The sequence below is a fragment of the Salvelinus sp. IW2-2015 genome, linkage group LG15 (genome assembly GCF_002910315.2).
Source record: "Salvelinus sp. IW2-2015 linkage group LG15, ASM291031v2, whole genome shotgun sequence".
In the NCBI taxonomy this organism is placed as follows: domain Eukaryota; kingdom Metazoa; phylum Chordata; class Actinopteri; order Salmoniformes; family Salmonidae; genus Salvelinus; species Salvelinus sp. IW2-2015.
Window position 1 is genome coordinate 6,757,170 of NC_036855.1, and position 13,663 is coordinate 6,770,832.

The window sequence follows — 13,663 nt, forward strand, 5'->3', positions numbered from 1 at the left end:
TCTTGAGATCCTCAAAAGGTTCTTACAGCTGCAAACATCGAGAGCATCCTGACTGGTTGCATCACTGCCTGGTACGACAATTGCTCGGCCTCTGACCGCAAGGTACTACAGAGGGTAGTGCGTACGGCCCAGTACATCACTGGGGCTAAGCTTCCTGCCATCTAGGACCTCTACACCAGCGGTGTCAGAGGAAGGCCCTAAAAATTGTCAAAGACCCCAGCCACCCCAGTCATAGACTGTTCTCTCTACTACCGCATGGCAAGCGTTACCGGAGTGCCAAGTCTAGGACAAAAAGGCTTCTCAAAAGTTTTTACCCCCAAGCCATAAGACTCCTGAACAGGTAATCAAATGGCTACCCGACCAATTTGCATTGTGTGCCCCCCACCCCCCCCAAACCCTCTTTATACGCTGCTGCTACCTCTGTTTATCATATATGCATAGTCACTTTAACTATACATTCATGTACATACTACCTCATTTGGCCGACCAACCAGTGCTCCCGCACATTGGCTAACCGGCTATCTGCATTTGTGTCCCGCCACCCACCACCCGCCAACCCCTCTTTTACGCTACTGCTACTCTCTGTTCATCATATATGCATAGTCACTTTAACCATATCTACATGTACATACTACCTCAATCAGCCCTGACTAACCGTGTCTGTATGTAGCCTCACTCATTTATGGCCTCGCTACTCTATATAGCCTGTCTTTTTACTGTTGTTTTATTTCTTTACTTACCTATTGTTCACCTAACACCTTTTTTGCACTATTGGTTAGAGCCTGTAAGTAAGCATTTCACTGTAAGGTACAGTACACCTGTTGTATTCGGTGCACGTGACAAATAAACTTTGATTTGATACTAAACTGATTTATCGTCAATCTCAGAAGGCACAGGGTTTGTAGAGGCAGACGAGGAACGCTTGGGAAAATGCTAAACTACACACACACCAACACACACACACACACACACACACACACACACACACACACACACACACACACACACACACACACACACACACACACACACACACACACACACACACACACACACACACACACACACACACACACACACACATCTACCTGAAGACAAGAACAGGTGTGCTGTGTCTGTGTTTTAATCAGAGAGACCAGGGAGAGAGATAGAGGTTGGAATAATGAAATACAGGTATTTCCTCTCTGTGATCATCGTTCAACTGCCCCCCTGAGTGGAGGAGTTCCCCAGCACACACACCATTACAAATACACCACACCAGGCACACACACCACCATACAAATTACACACACACAGGCCACACACACACCATACAAACTACACACACACCGGCACAGGCACACACACCATACAAATACACACACACAGGCACACACACCATACAAATACATCACACAACAGGCACACACACCAAAATACACAAATCACACACACAGCAACAACACTACAAATACACACACCATACAAATACACACACACACACAAACAGCGACCATACATAGCAGACTAACACATAACAAACATCAGATACCTACACACCACACACGAAACACACGTCACATCATACAACACAACACACGCAGCAGAGAACACACACAAATTCTCCCCTCTATGACAGGTCTAATAGGATCTCATTCTCCCCTCTATGACAGGTCTAATAGGATCTCATTCTCCCCTCTATGACAGGTCTAATAGCCTCCTGTATATCTGCACCTCTTGTCAGGGGGTCCCATTGGTTTCTGAGACAGACTGCTCTATTGCTGGTGCCCTGGCTGTAGACCAACACTCTCCCGCACACACGCAAACACACTGATGATCCGTGCCTGGACTGAGATAGATCCATGTGGTGTCCCACAGAGTGGTTGGGCTACAGCCTGCCAGACTCCTAGGGAGGAGCATGGAGCTTTTGCTCTCTGAGTATTACTGTTTCAACACCTGTGAGGACAGCAGTTCTGCTTCTGAGACTTGGTAAGAGATCACATCGGTTTTCCCTCTTTCGATTCAGTAAGAGCCCGATCATAAATAGTAAAGAGCTATTTCATTTTACTATCCCTTTATAGCTTAAGAGAAAAGAGAGAACCTCCTTTTCAATGGGATCCTATAAAAATATTAAATTGACTTGTAGAATCTGTAAGAAATACAACAACTAAGTACTGTATTTCTTTGATACACAGACAGACATCTCTGTGCATTTGGTTGCATTTGGCTCACACCCATTATGATCATTGCATTAAAGTAACTGTCCACTAGTTCCAGATTTATATGAAATATGACCTATAATTAATTGCAATATGAGTGGAAAAAATGTAATTAAGTATGTTAAAAAGCTGCTTTTCTGTTTTGGAATGGTGTGGGCGTACCCCAAAAACAAAATGGTGTGAGCATACCCCAAAAACAAAATGGTGTGGGCTTACCGGTCATTAAAAATATTAATGCGAGTAGAATGCTGATTGGCCATCATCTTCTATGGTGAAAAAGCAAGCATTTTCTAAACTGTCTGTTTAGAGTTTATTTTTATTTTTTTGCTTTAGCCACAATTATGAGTATAAGATGAGTCAACAAAATTAGTTGGGTGATGAGTTAACAGAATATGAACTTTTAAAATTGACAATTTCACTGGACAGTTACTTTAACAGTCACCACACCAGACGCAGACTGCAATTATAGCCCTCTGCTGCTGGATGTGGAAGAGCCTATTTTAGCTGTCCTAATGAGCAGTCTACAAGACAGAGAGACAAAGAAACAGGGTGTGAGAGAGTGTGTGTGTGAGAGAGAGAGAGAGAGAGAGAGAGAGAGAGAGAGAGAGAGAGAGAGAGAGAGATAATTCACAGAAAAAGGCAGATGGAATCCAGAGAGAGAGATCAAAAATCCAAACAGAGAGAAAAACAGAGAGAGGTAGAACCCACAAATATAGAGAAAGAGAGAGAGAGTGATAGATTCCACAGAGAAAGAGAGAGAAAGAGGGTTTCCCATGCCAATAAAGCCACTTAAATTGAAATCAAATTGAGAGAGATGGATCCTACAGAGAGAGAGAGAAAAAGAGAGAGAAAGATGGATCCTACAGAGAGAGAGAAAAAGAGAGAGAGATGGATCCTACAGAGAGTTTATTTTTTTTATTTGTTATTAAACCAGGCAAGCCAGTTAAAAACAAACTCTTACTTACAATGACAGCCTACCCCAGCTCCCAATTACTGCCAGTTGTGATACAGCCTGGACTCAAATCAGGGTCTGTAGTGACACCTCTAGCACTGAGATGCAGTGCCTTAGACCGCTGCGCCACCCGGGAGCAGCGAGAGAGAGAAAGAGGGAAAGAGAGAGATGGATCCCACAGAGAGAGGGAAAGAGAGAGATGGATCCCACAGAGAGATAGATGGATCCCACAGAGAGATAGAGGGAAAGAGAGAGATGGATCCCACAGAGAGATAGAGAAAGAGAGAGAGAGAGATGGATCCCACAGAGAGATAGAGATAGAGGGATAGAGAGAGATGGATCCCACAGAGAGATACCTCCTCTGTCCCTGATGGCAAGGTTGTGTCCCCTCTTTAGAGTGATGTCCAGTTGGTACATCCCTGGGTTGGCAGGAGGGGCGGTCTCAGCATTACTTGGCCCCACAATGTTGATGCCCTGCAAGGAAACACAACAACTAGAAGTTAACCAGACAGTCATCCACTACAACACAAGTAGTTAGCTCACCAATGAAAATATAAGTTGTTGCCCTGCAAAGAGAGACACACCAAAGAGAGACAACTAATCCATCCAAGCCACATAAAGTAGCTCTACCACTAAATGTCTACACGATCAAAAGTATATGGACACCTGCTCGTCTAACATCTCATTCCAAAATTAATATGGAGTTGGTCCCCCTTTTGCTGCTATAACAGCCTCCACTCATTAATAAGGAGTTGGTCCCCCCTTTGCTGCTATAACAGCCTCCACTCATTAATATGGAGTTGGTCCCCCTTTGCTGCTATAACAGGCTCCACTCATTAATAAGGAGTTGGTCCCCCCCTTTGCTGCTATAACAGCCTCCACTCATTAATATGGAGTTGGTCCCCCCTTTGCTGCTATAACAGCCGGCTCACTCATTATATGGAGTTGGTCCCCCCTTTGCTGCTATAACAGCCTCCACTCATTAATATGGAGTTGGTCCCCCTTTTGCTGCTTAACAGCCTCCACTCATTAATATGGAGTTGGTCCGCCCTTTGCTGCTATAACAGCCTCCACTCATTAATATGGAGTTGGTCCCCCCTTTGCTGCTATAACCAGCCTCCACTCATTAAAATGTGGAGTTGGTCCCTTTTGCTGCTGGTAACCAGCGCCTCCACTCATTAATAAGGAGTTGGTCCCCCCTTTGCTGCTATAACAGCCTCCACTCATTAATATGGAGTTGGTCCCCCTTTGCTGCTATAACAGCCTCCACTCATTAATACGGAGTTGGTCCACCCTTTGCTGCTGTAACAGCCTCCACCCTTCTGGCAAGGCTTTCCACTAGATATTGGAACATTGCTACAGGGACTTGATTCCATTYAGCCACAAGAGCATTAGTGAGGTTGGGCAAACCACTCCAGCCGACGCTTGGCATTGAGCATGGTGATCTTAGGCTTAGGCTGTTCGGCCATGGAAACCCATTTCATGAAGCTTCCAACGAACAGTTATTGTGCTGACGTTGCTTCCAGAGGCAGTTTGGAACTCKGTAGTGAGTGTTACAACCGAGGACAGATGATTTTTACTCACTACGTGCTTCAGCACCTGGTCGGTTCCATTCTGCGAGCTTGTGTGGCCTACCACTTCGCGGCTGAGCCGTTGTTGCTCCTAGACATTTCCACTACACAATAAGAGCACTTACTGTTGACCGGGGCAGCTCTGGCAAGGCAGACATTTGACGAACTGACTTGTTGGGAATGTGGCATCCTATGACGGTGCCACGTTGAAAGTCACTGAGCTCATCAGTGAGGCCATTCTACTGCCAATGTTTGTCTATGGAGATTGCATGGCTGTGTGCTCAATTTTAGAATCCACTAATTTGAAGTGGTGTCCACATACTTTTGTATATATAGTGTATATTGTAAGGCAATCACTAGACTGTAGCGTCTCCAGCGCTGGAGGCTGTTTTGGGGACATTTGTGCCGTAACTAAGATCAAGTCTAGGGGAAACATTATGTGTCTGTGTCCCAGGCCCTGTGTTTGACCCTGTGTCACTGGATGTCTTGACACAGGCCCAGCTCCCCCAAGGCTACACCGTGTTGGGAGGGCTGCTAGGAGATAGCTCATACTGTACACAGGAGCGTTTTAGTCAGAACATCGTTCACACCCTCACCTCATGTCCTAACTTAGATCAAAAATACAGGTGTTACAATATATCTGGAGCAATCTAAGAGAGAGAGAGAGAGAGAGAGAGAGAGAGAAGAGAGAGAGGAGAGAGGAGAGAGAGAGAGAGAGAGAGAGAGAGAGAGAGAGACGAGAGGAGAGAGAGAGAGAGAGAGAGAGATGGGGAGAAAGAGAGAGAGCTGTGAATTGGAGTGAATAGACGGATGACCTAGGGGCGTGTAAGGCGGGTACACACACATCTGTGTGGAATGGCAGGGTCATTTCAGAGTGCATGGATGAACGGAGCTCTTTACACAAGATAATACACAAATAACAGTACGCTGCCCAGGACACATGCTCAAGATGGCAGATACACATTGTGAATAAACAAAAAATAGCAATGGGTTTTACAGTCATTGATATCACAGTCATTCAGGTCAAACTAACAGACACAACTGATCTCATGTAAATACTGTAGAAGTGATTGTGGATATCTGATATAGGACAGAGATGTCTTAGAGAAACCTGCCTCCATGGGATGACTTCTGAAATAAAATAACTGAATTCAAATAAAATAACTTAGAATATTCTTGTATGTATTTGAGAATTCATGAACAAAGTGAAACTGACAACTGTAGAGACTTTCTTGGCTGGCTCTTGAGAAATGTAGGGCTCAGTGACAATGACAGGGTGTGATAGAGTGAGCAAGCTTGCCCTACACAAAGAAATTCAACTAATGCTTTCAAAAGGAAAATCCAACTGAATCGTCGTTTATTTGTGGATCAATGTGGACCAAGTTTTTGTTTTTCCATATGCAAATTAAAACACAAAAGGGGCATAGAACAACATTTGAATAGCATAAGACAATCAATTAAATGGTTTTGCATACAGAATGACAAAGTAGTTTTGGCCATGTTATACCAAGCTCTGTGCAAACTCCTCTTTAACAGAGTGTGGAGACACATTGAAACAGCATGATGGTATCAAGAAGAATTCTGCTGAAGTTTTCTAGGCCTAGGGCATACTCACTGTAACATGAACACCATAGAGGTCAACAACAGTGACTTCTTCAGCAAATACATTTTCATTTGCGTAAGCAGGTGAGAGAGCATACTGCTCCATGGCCAGGAAGGCACAAACAAAGTCCAGGTACAAACCAGCGTGACTGCTACCTTACAAACCCTTACTGAAACCTAGCTGCCCTCTTCACCCTTAGTTTCAATCATCACATTCAGACGTCAAATCGAGATAAATTATTAGACAGTAGGCAAAAAAAAGGATTCTGCCAACATCCCTCCATCCTATTGAAATAGAACCTCACAGTTTCCCAGAATCAAATCAAATTCAAATCAAATGTATTTATATAGCCCTTCTTACATCAGCTGATATCTCAAAGTGCTGTACAGAAACCCAGCCTAAAACCCCAAACAGCAAGCAATGCAGGTGTAGAAGCACGGTGGCTAGGAAAAACTCCCTACAAAGGCCAAAACCTAGGAAGAAACCTAGAGAGGAACCAGGCTATGCCGGGTGGAGATTATAACAGAACATGGCCAAGATCTTCAAATGTTCATAAATGACCAGCATGGTCAAATAATAATAATCACAGCAGTTGTTGAGGGTGCAGGTATAGGTCTGCAGTCCTACAGTATGGATGCATTACCTTGGACCAGGGGCCATACTCTTGTCAGAAGTAATGTATTACAAAGGGAATATAGGGTATATTGGGATGCAGATGTATCTACTGTCAGAGGCTGCTGCTGTGCATAATGCTTAGAAAAGAGTAGACCTGACCCCTCATGAATAAGGAATTATGATGAGAGAGTTTCACTCATCCTGTATGAGAGATGAGAGTAAATACTCAATAAGATATTCCACAGCATGGGCCAGCTGCCAGAATAGACCATTCCATTTTAGCTCTCTGGGATGTGGTCTTGGAGAAAGGGTTGGGTCACGCGTCGGTCATTAGAACATAATTGTCACACACACACACACACACACACACACACACACACACACCTGTCTCTTATACACATCTAGATGTGTATAAGAGACAGCACACACACACACACACACACACACACACACACACACACACACACACACACACACACACACAAAAAGGTATCTTTCAACCACTGAGTGAGTAGCAAGTTTCATATTCACATCTTTGAATTCATACTCATATCACTACTTCTTATCAAATCAAGCTTAATTTAAACAGCACATTTCAGACATGGACTGCAACGCAATGTGTTTATAAAAAAACTATGAAAATAAAAGCTGAAATATTTACTACACAACAAACATAAGATAAWAAAACAAAAAATCAACAACTAAAAAGCACCTTAAGGAAAAGCAAAGCTAAAAAAAAGTTTTTCAAGATCTCTTTTAAATGTGTCCACAGTTTCAGCCCCCTCGGGGTCTCTGGCAGGCTGTTCCAGAGGCTGGGGGCACAGTAACTAAACGTTCTCTCTCCATGCCTTGGTCCTAGGCTTTGGGATAATTAAAAGGCCAGTGCCAGAGGACCTGAGGGACCTACTGGGTAGATAACTTAAAAGCATATCTGACGTCCTCTGTCTTCTCTTGATTTAGCTGTAGGAAGCTGTGAGCCATCCAAGTATTTAAATCACTAATAGTTTAATAATTTATCCGTGGAGCGAAAATCTTCTGGTGACAGAGAAAAGTAAAGTTGTGTATCGTCTGCATAGCATTGAAAATCAGCTTTCATCATTATTAGACCACTCATGACAATCCCCCTTAACGACAATCCCCGTCAGCTAGTCACACAGCCACTGCAGTCTGCTCAGCTCTCTGCTGACCTCACCATTTGGACCCCAGGAAGAGTAGCWGCTGCATGAGAAACAGCTAATGGGGATCCAAATTAACTCAAGTAAACCAGTCACCACTTCTCCCCTCTGCATTCACTAGGAGTCGGCTTGGCCTGGAGTTGTTCTTAACCATGTAATCTGCCTGGGGGAAACGTATAGCCGTAATGAGTCACTGTACGCTTCCTTAGCCCTTGGCTAACACTGAGCTGGTTAGCATGGAGAGGTGCTGAGCTCTGTTGTTGGACAGGACAGTGTCATTTTTTACATTTATCCAGAGCACATACATTTTCATAAAATCCACAACCCTGGTATTGCAAGCACCATGCTCTACCAACTGAGCCTCACGGGACTGTAATGGGTGTTGAAGACTGAGCTGTATGATGGATGTGGCAGCTGGTTTGGATAAACACTTTATGTTTCCATGTAGCCAGGTGCCATGGAAATGCATTTGCATCAGAAAAGGGTGTGTGTGTCAGGATTGCATAGGACGGAACAGTGTGTGTGTGTGTGTGTGTGTGTGTGTGTGTGTGTGTTGTGTGTGTGTGGTGTGTGTGTGTGTGTGTGTGTGTGTGTGTGTGTGTGTGTGTGTGTGTGTGTGTGTGTGTGTGTGTGTGTGTGTGTGTGTGTGTGTGTGTGTGTGTGTTGTGACGTGTTTAACTATAAACTGTAAACGAACAAAAAGTTGACCAGCTGGGGACATTTGTTAGTCCCCACAAGGTCAAATGCTATTTCTAGGGGTTTAGGGTTAAAGTTAGAATTAGGGTTAGAATTAAGTTAAATATTAAGGTTAGGAGCTAGGGTTAGTTGTAGGGTTAAGGGTTAGGAGCTAGGGTTATGGAGCTAGGGTTAGGATACAGTTTAGGTTTTTGGGTTAGGGTTAAGGTTAGGGTAAGAGTACGGTTAGGGTTAGGTTTAGGGTTAGGGGTTAGGGAAATTGGATTTTGAATGGGACTGAATTGTATGTCCCACAAGGTTACTGTTACAAGACTTGTGTGTGTGTGTTGTGTGTGTGTGTGTGTGTGTGTGTGTGTGTGTGTGTGTGTGTGTGTGTGTGTGTGTTGTGTGTGTGTGTGTGTGTGTGTGTGTGTGTGTGTGTGTGTGGTGTGTGTGTGTGTGTGTGTGGTGTCGTTGGTGTGCCTGGGTGCACAAGTGTGAAAAAGTCTGTTTACCTACAACATAATGAACCACAGCATCTGTCATAATAGAAACTACAGTAAGTAGTTTAAAAACACACAGTTCCTTCTAAACCATCAGACTCACTGGATTGGACTGAGAGAAGCAGCCATTATACTTGGCAACAACACAAGTTTCGGACCTGTTCATCTAACTAATGAAGAGCTATAGTCAACATTCAAATAACCATAAAATGGCAAATAACCACATCTGCCTGATTGTGCGCAGCAGTTGTTGATGTTGTTGAGTCCTATTTCACATTCATTCATATTTCACACAGCAATTTCTTTAAAGTCAAGCTTGGAAGGAAAGAGCTGGTAGAAACATCAAAATACCAATGTGATGAGCAACTTCTCCTGGACATCAAATAGCTAACAGTCAGTTTATTCAAACAGTTGTACAGTAAATTGCTTTGGGTGACTTGACCCCTCTCAGTGGGACCCTAGTGGTTACGGTCTAACCCCTCAGTGAGACCTAGTGGTACGGTCTAACCCCTCAGTCACCTAGTGGTACAGCGTCTAACCCCTCAGTGGGACCCTAGTGGTTACGGTCTAACCCTCAGTGGGACCCTAGTGGTAACGGCCCAACCCATCAGTGGGACCCTAGTGGTACGGTCTAACCCTCAGTGAGACCCTAGTGGTACGGTCTAACCCCTCAGTGGGACCCTAGTGGTACGGTCTAACCTCGTGGAGACGTAGTGGTAACGGTTAACCCCTCAGTGAGACCCTAGTGGTACGGTCTAACCCCTCAGTGAGACCCTAGTGGTACGGTCTAACACCTCAGTTGAGCCCTAGTGGTACGGTAAACCCCTCAGTGAGGACCCTAGTGTACGGTCTAACCCTCAGTGAGACCCTAGTGGTAGGACGGTCTACACCACTCAGTGGACCCTAGTGGTACGGTCTAACCCAAGTGGGACCCTAGTGGTACGGTCTAAACCCCTCAGTGGGACCTAGTGGTACGGTCTAAGCCTCCAGTGGGCCCTAGTGGGACGGCCCAACCCCTCAGTGGGACCCTAGTGGACGAGTCTAACCCAAGTGACCCTAGTGGACGGTCTAACCCACAGTGGGCTAGTGGTACGGTCTAACCCCACAGTGAACCCTAGTGGTACGGTCTAACCCACAGTGGACCCCTAGTGGTACGGTCTAACCCCACGGACCCTAGTGGTAATCCTAACCCCACAGTGACCTAGGACGGTTACCCTCAGTGCCCTAGTGTGGTACGTGTCCTAACCCTCAGGACCGTAGTGGTACGGTCTAACACCCAGTGGGACCCTAGTGGTACGGTCTAACCCCTAGTGGACCCCTAGTGGTACGGAGCAACCCCTCAGTGGGACCCAGGGTACGGTCTACCCTCAAGTGGGACCTAGTGGTACGGTCCTAACCCCTCAGTGAGACCCTAGTGGTACGGTCTAACCCCTCAGTGGGACCCTAGTGGACGGTCTAACCCCTCAGTGGGACCCTAGTGGTACGGCTAACCCCTCAGTGAGACCTGTGGTACGGTCTAACCCTCGTGACCCAGTGGTACGGCTACCCCTCAGTGACCCTGTGGTACGGATGCCAGACCCCTCAGTGAGGACCCTAGTGGGTACGTTCTAAACCCCTCAGTGAGCACCTAGTGGTACGGCCCAACCCCTCCAGTGGGCACGCCTATGTGGGTACGGTCTCCAACGCCCTTCAGTGCGACTAGGGACGGTGCCTATGCCAGATCGACGTCTATGGGCGGCCCAATCCCCTCAGTGGGGACCGGCTAGGTGGTACGGTCCATAAACCGCGCACAGTGACGCGCCTAGATGGGTACGGGTCTAACCACACAGCTTTGGGACCCTAGTGGTGACGGTCTAAAAGACCCGGCACCCGCAGTGGGACCGCTTGAGTGGTACGTGTCTAGCCCACAGTGCGGAACCCTACTGGTACGGTGCTACCAACTCAGTGGGACCTTGTCTAGTGATGACGGTTCTACGCCCAATGGATAGTGGTACCACCCATAGTGGGACTAGGAGGTCTAACCGCCACAGTGGGTTACCCTAGTGGTACGGTTCTAACCATGGACTTCTAGTTACCGTCTTGAAACAGTGACCTAGTTGGGTAGGCGTGTCTAACCACTCAGGTGGGACCGCTAGTGATACGATGGTCTTAAGCCCACAAATGGACGCCCTAAAGTGTACGGTCTATACCCAGCAGTGACCTCTTCAGTGGGTTTGACGGCCCAACGCTCAGTGAGAGCGCCTAAGTGGTAGGGTTCAACCCGCACAGTGGGACCGGCTAGTGGTACGGTCTAAGCCCACAGGGTGGGACCGGCTTCTAGTGGAGCGGTCTAACGCTCCACAGCGGGAACGGCCAAGTCGGTAGGCTCCAACCTGTCCAAGTGGGACCCTAGTGGTACGGTCTAAACCCCCATCAGTGGGACCCTAGGTGGTTGCAGGTTCTAGACGCTCACAGTGGTAAAAAAGGCCCCTCTAGTGGTACGGTCTATTACCCTATCAGGTGGGACCCTTGAGTGTGACGGTCTAAACGCCCACCGAGTGGGCCCGGGGCTAGTGGGTACGCGTTAAGCGGCCACAGTGGGACCTAGTGGTACGGTTCTAACCCCACAGTGGGACCGGTCTAGTGGTAGCGGTTCTAACCCCACAGTGGGACCTAGTGTACCAGAGAACAAGCAGGAAAAGGCCGAAGATTCAATCAAATGGATGTGAATAGGAAGAATAACTTTACAACAACACGACTACGCCAACCAAGATGCGCATTTTATGTGATTAGAATCATTTTTCATTCAGTGCGCACGCCGAACATAAATAAAACAGGACAATGGGCAAGTAGACTTACTCCATTCGAGTCATATCTTGAGAGGACTAAAGACCGTTAGTTTGTTTGTTGCCGCACAGCTTTGATCGTGTGGCCACAGTTTATCTGTTCATCTATTTAGTACGTAATAAAGAGAATACATTTATATGGCCTAGTTTTTATGGCATTTTATGGCCTTAATTAGCCTAGTTTGGAAAAGTGCTGGAAATAGTTTTGGGTTTTCTGTAATTTAGCCTGAATAGGCCCACATATATCACCTAATTCAGTAATGTCGATCAAGATCTAGTGTGGCTCACACTTCAGTTCCCGACTTGCAGTTCAGATACAGTTTATCGCGGACGAACAATTCAGAATATATATCTTGTGCACTGTAACACATGTGTGAACAGTTACATCTGATGGCTGCACATGTATACACAGAGACCAGTAAGCCTATCATGAGTTCGTATTAAGACAAGAACAGTACACCTGTCTAGACCAGCTAACAATGAGTTATAAACATATGTAAGACAACAAGGTTCTCACATAGCGTTTTGGGGCTTCGGGCCGAGTGGCATTAGAGGTCTACGCACTTGCATCTCTGTGGCGTAGAGGTGGTCACTGACGACGTCTGGTTTGATTCGCAGGTATGTTTATTATTACAACTTTGCGGTCCTGTTTATTTTGATGGAGTCCCCTAATACGGGCGGCGCACAATTAGGCCACCAGTGGTCATCCGGTGTTTGGCTGGTGTTAGGCCGTCATTGTAATTTGTCCTTAGTTAAGTATATATATGGAGATCCTTTTAAATAGCCAACCTAGTAGGTATTGGACTCATAGAGAATACAGCTAGTTTCTTATACTATAACGATAGAAATGTTTCAAGATGAGCTTGCTATTTTCAAGAGCAAATTGAACTCTGTTCTGGTATCCTCACTGTAAACTGTTATATAGGCCTCACGTATCTCGTTATTTTACTGCGTGCTCTTTAATTATTTGAGTTATTTTATCATCTTTTCTACTGAGCTATTTCTTTAATAAACCTACTTCTTTTTTCTTAAAATGCATATGTTGGTTAAGGGCTTGAATACCGAGCGGCTCATTATTCGGCGATATTATTATTTACCTTTATTTTTAAGCGCATTAAACTCTATCGCCAGATCTGCTCTGCTCAGGCTACAGACTATCGCCATCTCATGCCTTCTGTCTTCAGGCTACAGATCTTATCTCATGCTCATGACCTGACTGCAGGCTCAGACTCATCCCATCTCATGCCTGCTCAGGCCTAACAGGACTTATCCGCATCTGCATGACTGCTCAGGCTACGACTTACTCCCAGCTCATGACCTGCTCAGGCTACAGACTTATCCCATATTCATGAGCCTGCATAGGGCTTAACAGACTTAAATCCATCTCATGACCTGCTCAGGCTCACGACTCATCCCATCTCATGCCCTGCTCAGCTACGAGCTTATCCATCTCATGACTTGCTCAGGCTACAGACTTATCCCATCTCATAACACTGCTCAGGCTACAGAACTCTATCTCCATGTGCTCATGCCCTGCTCAGGCACA

At 45.8% G+C, this 13,663-nt stretch overlaps 1 protein-coding gene across 1 annotated transcript in view; it reads right to left on the reverse strand.

The window, feature by feature from the left end:
- LOC111973959 (multiple C2 and transmembrane domain-containing protein 1-like) overlaps positions 1 to 13,663 on the reverse strand; it is a 285,210-nt gene that overhangs the window by 219,500 nt on the left and 52,047 nt on the right. The window contains 1 exon segment of the mRNA XM_070446903.1: positions 3,507 to 3,624. Within this exon segment, the coding sequence (XP_070303004.1) occupies positions 3,507 to 3,624 (118 nt within the window).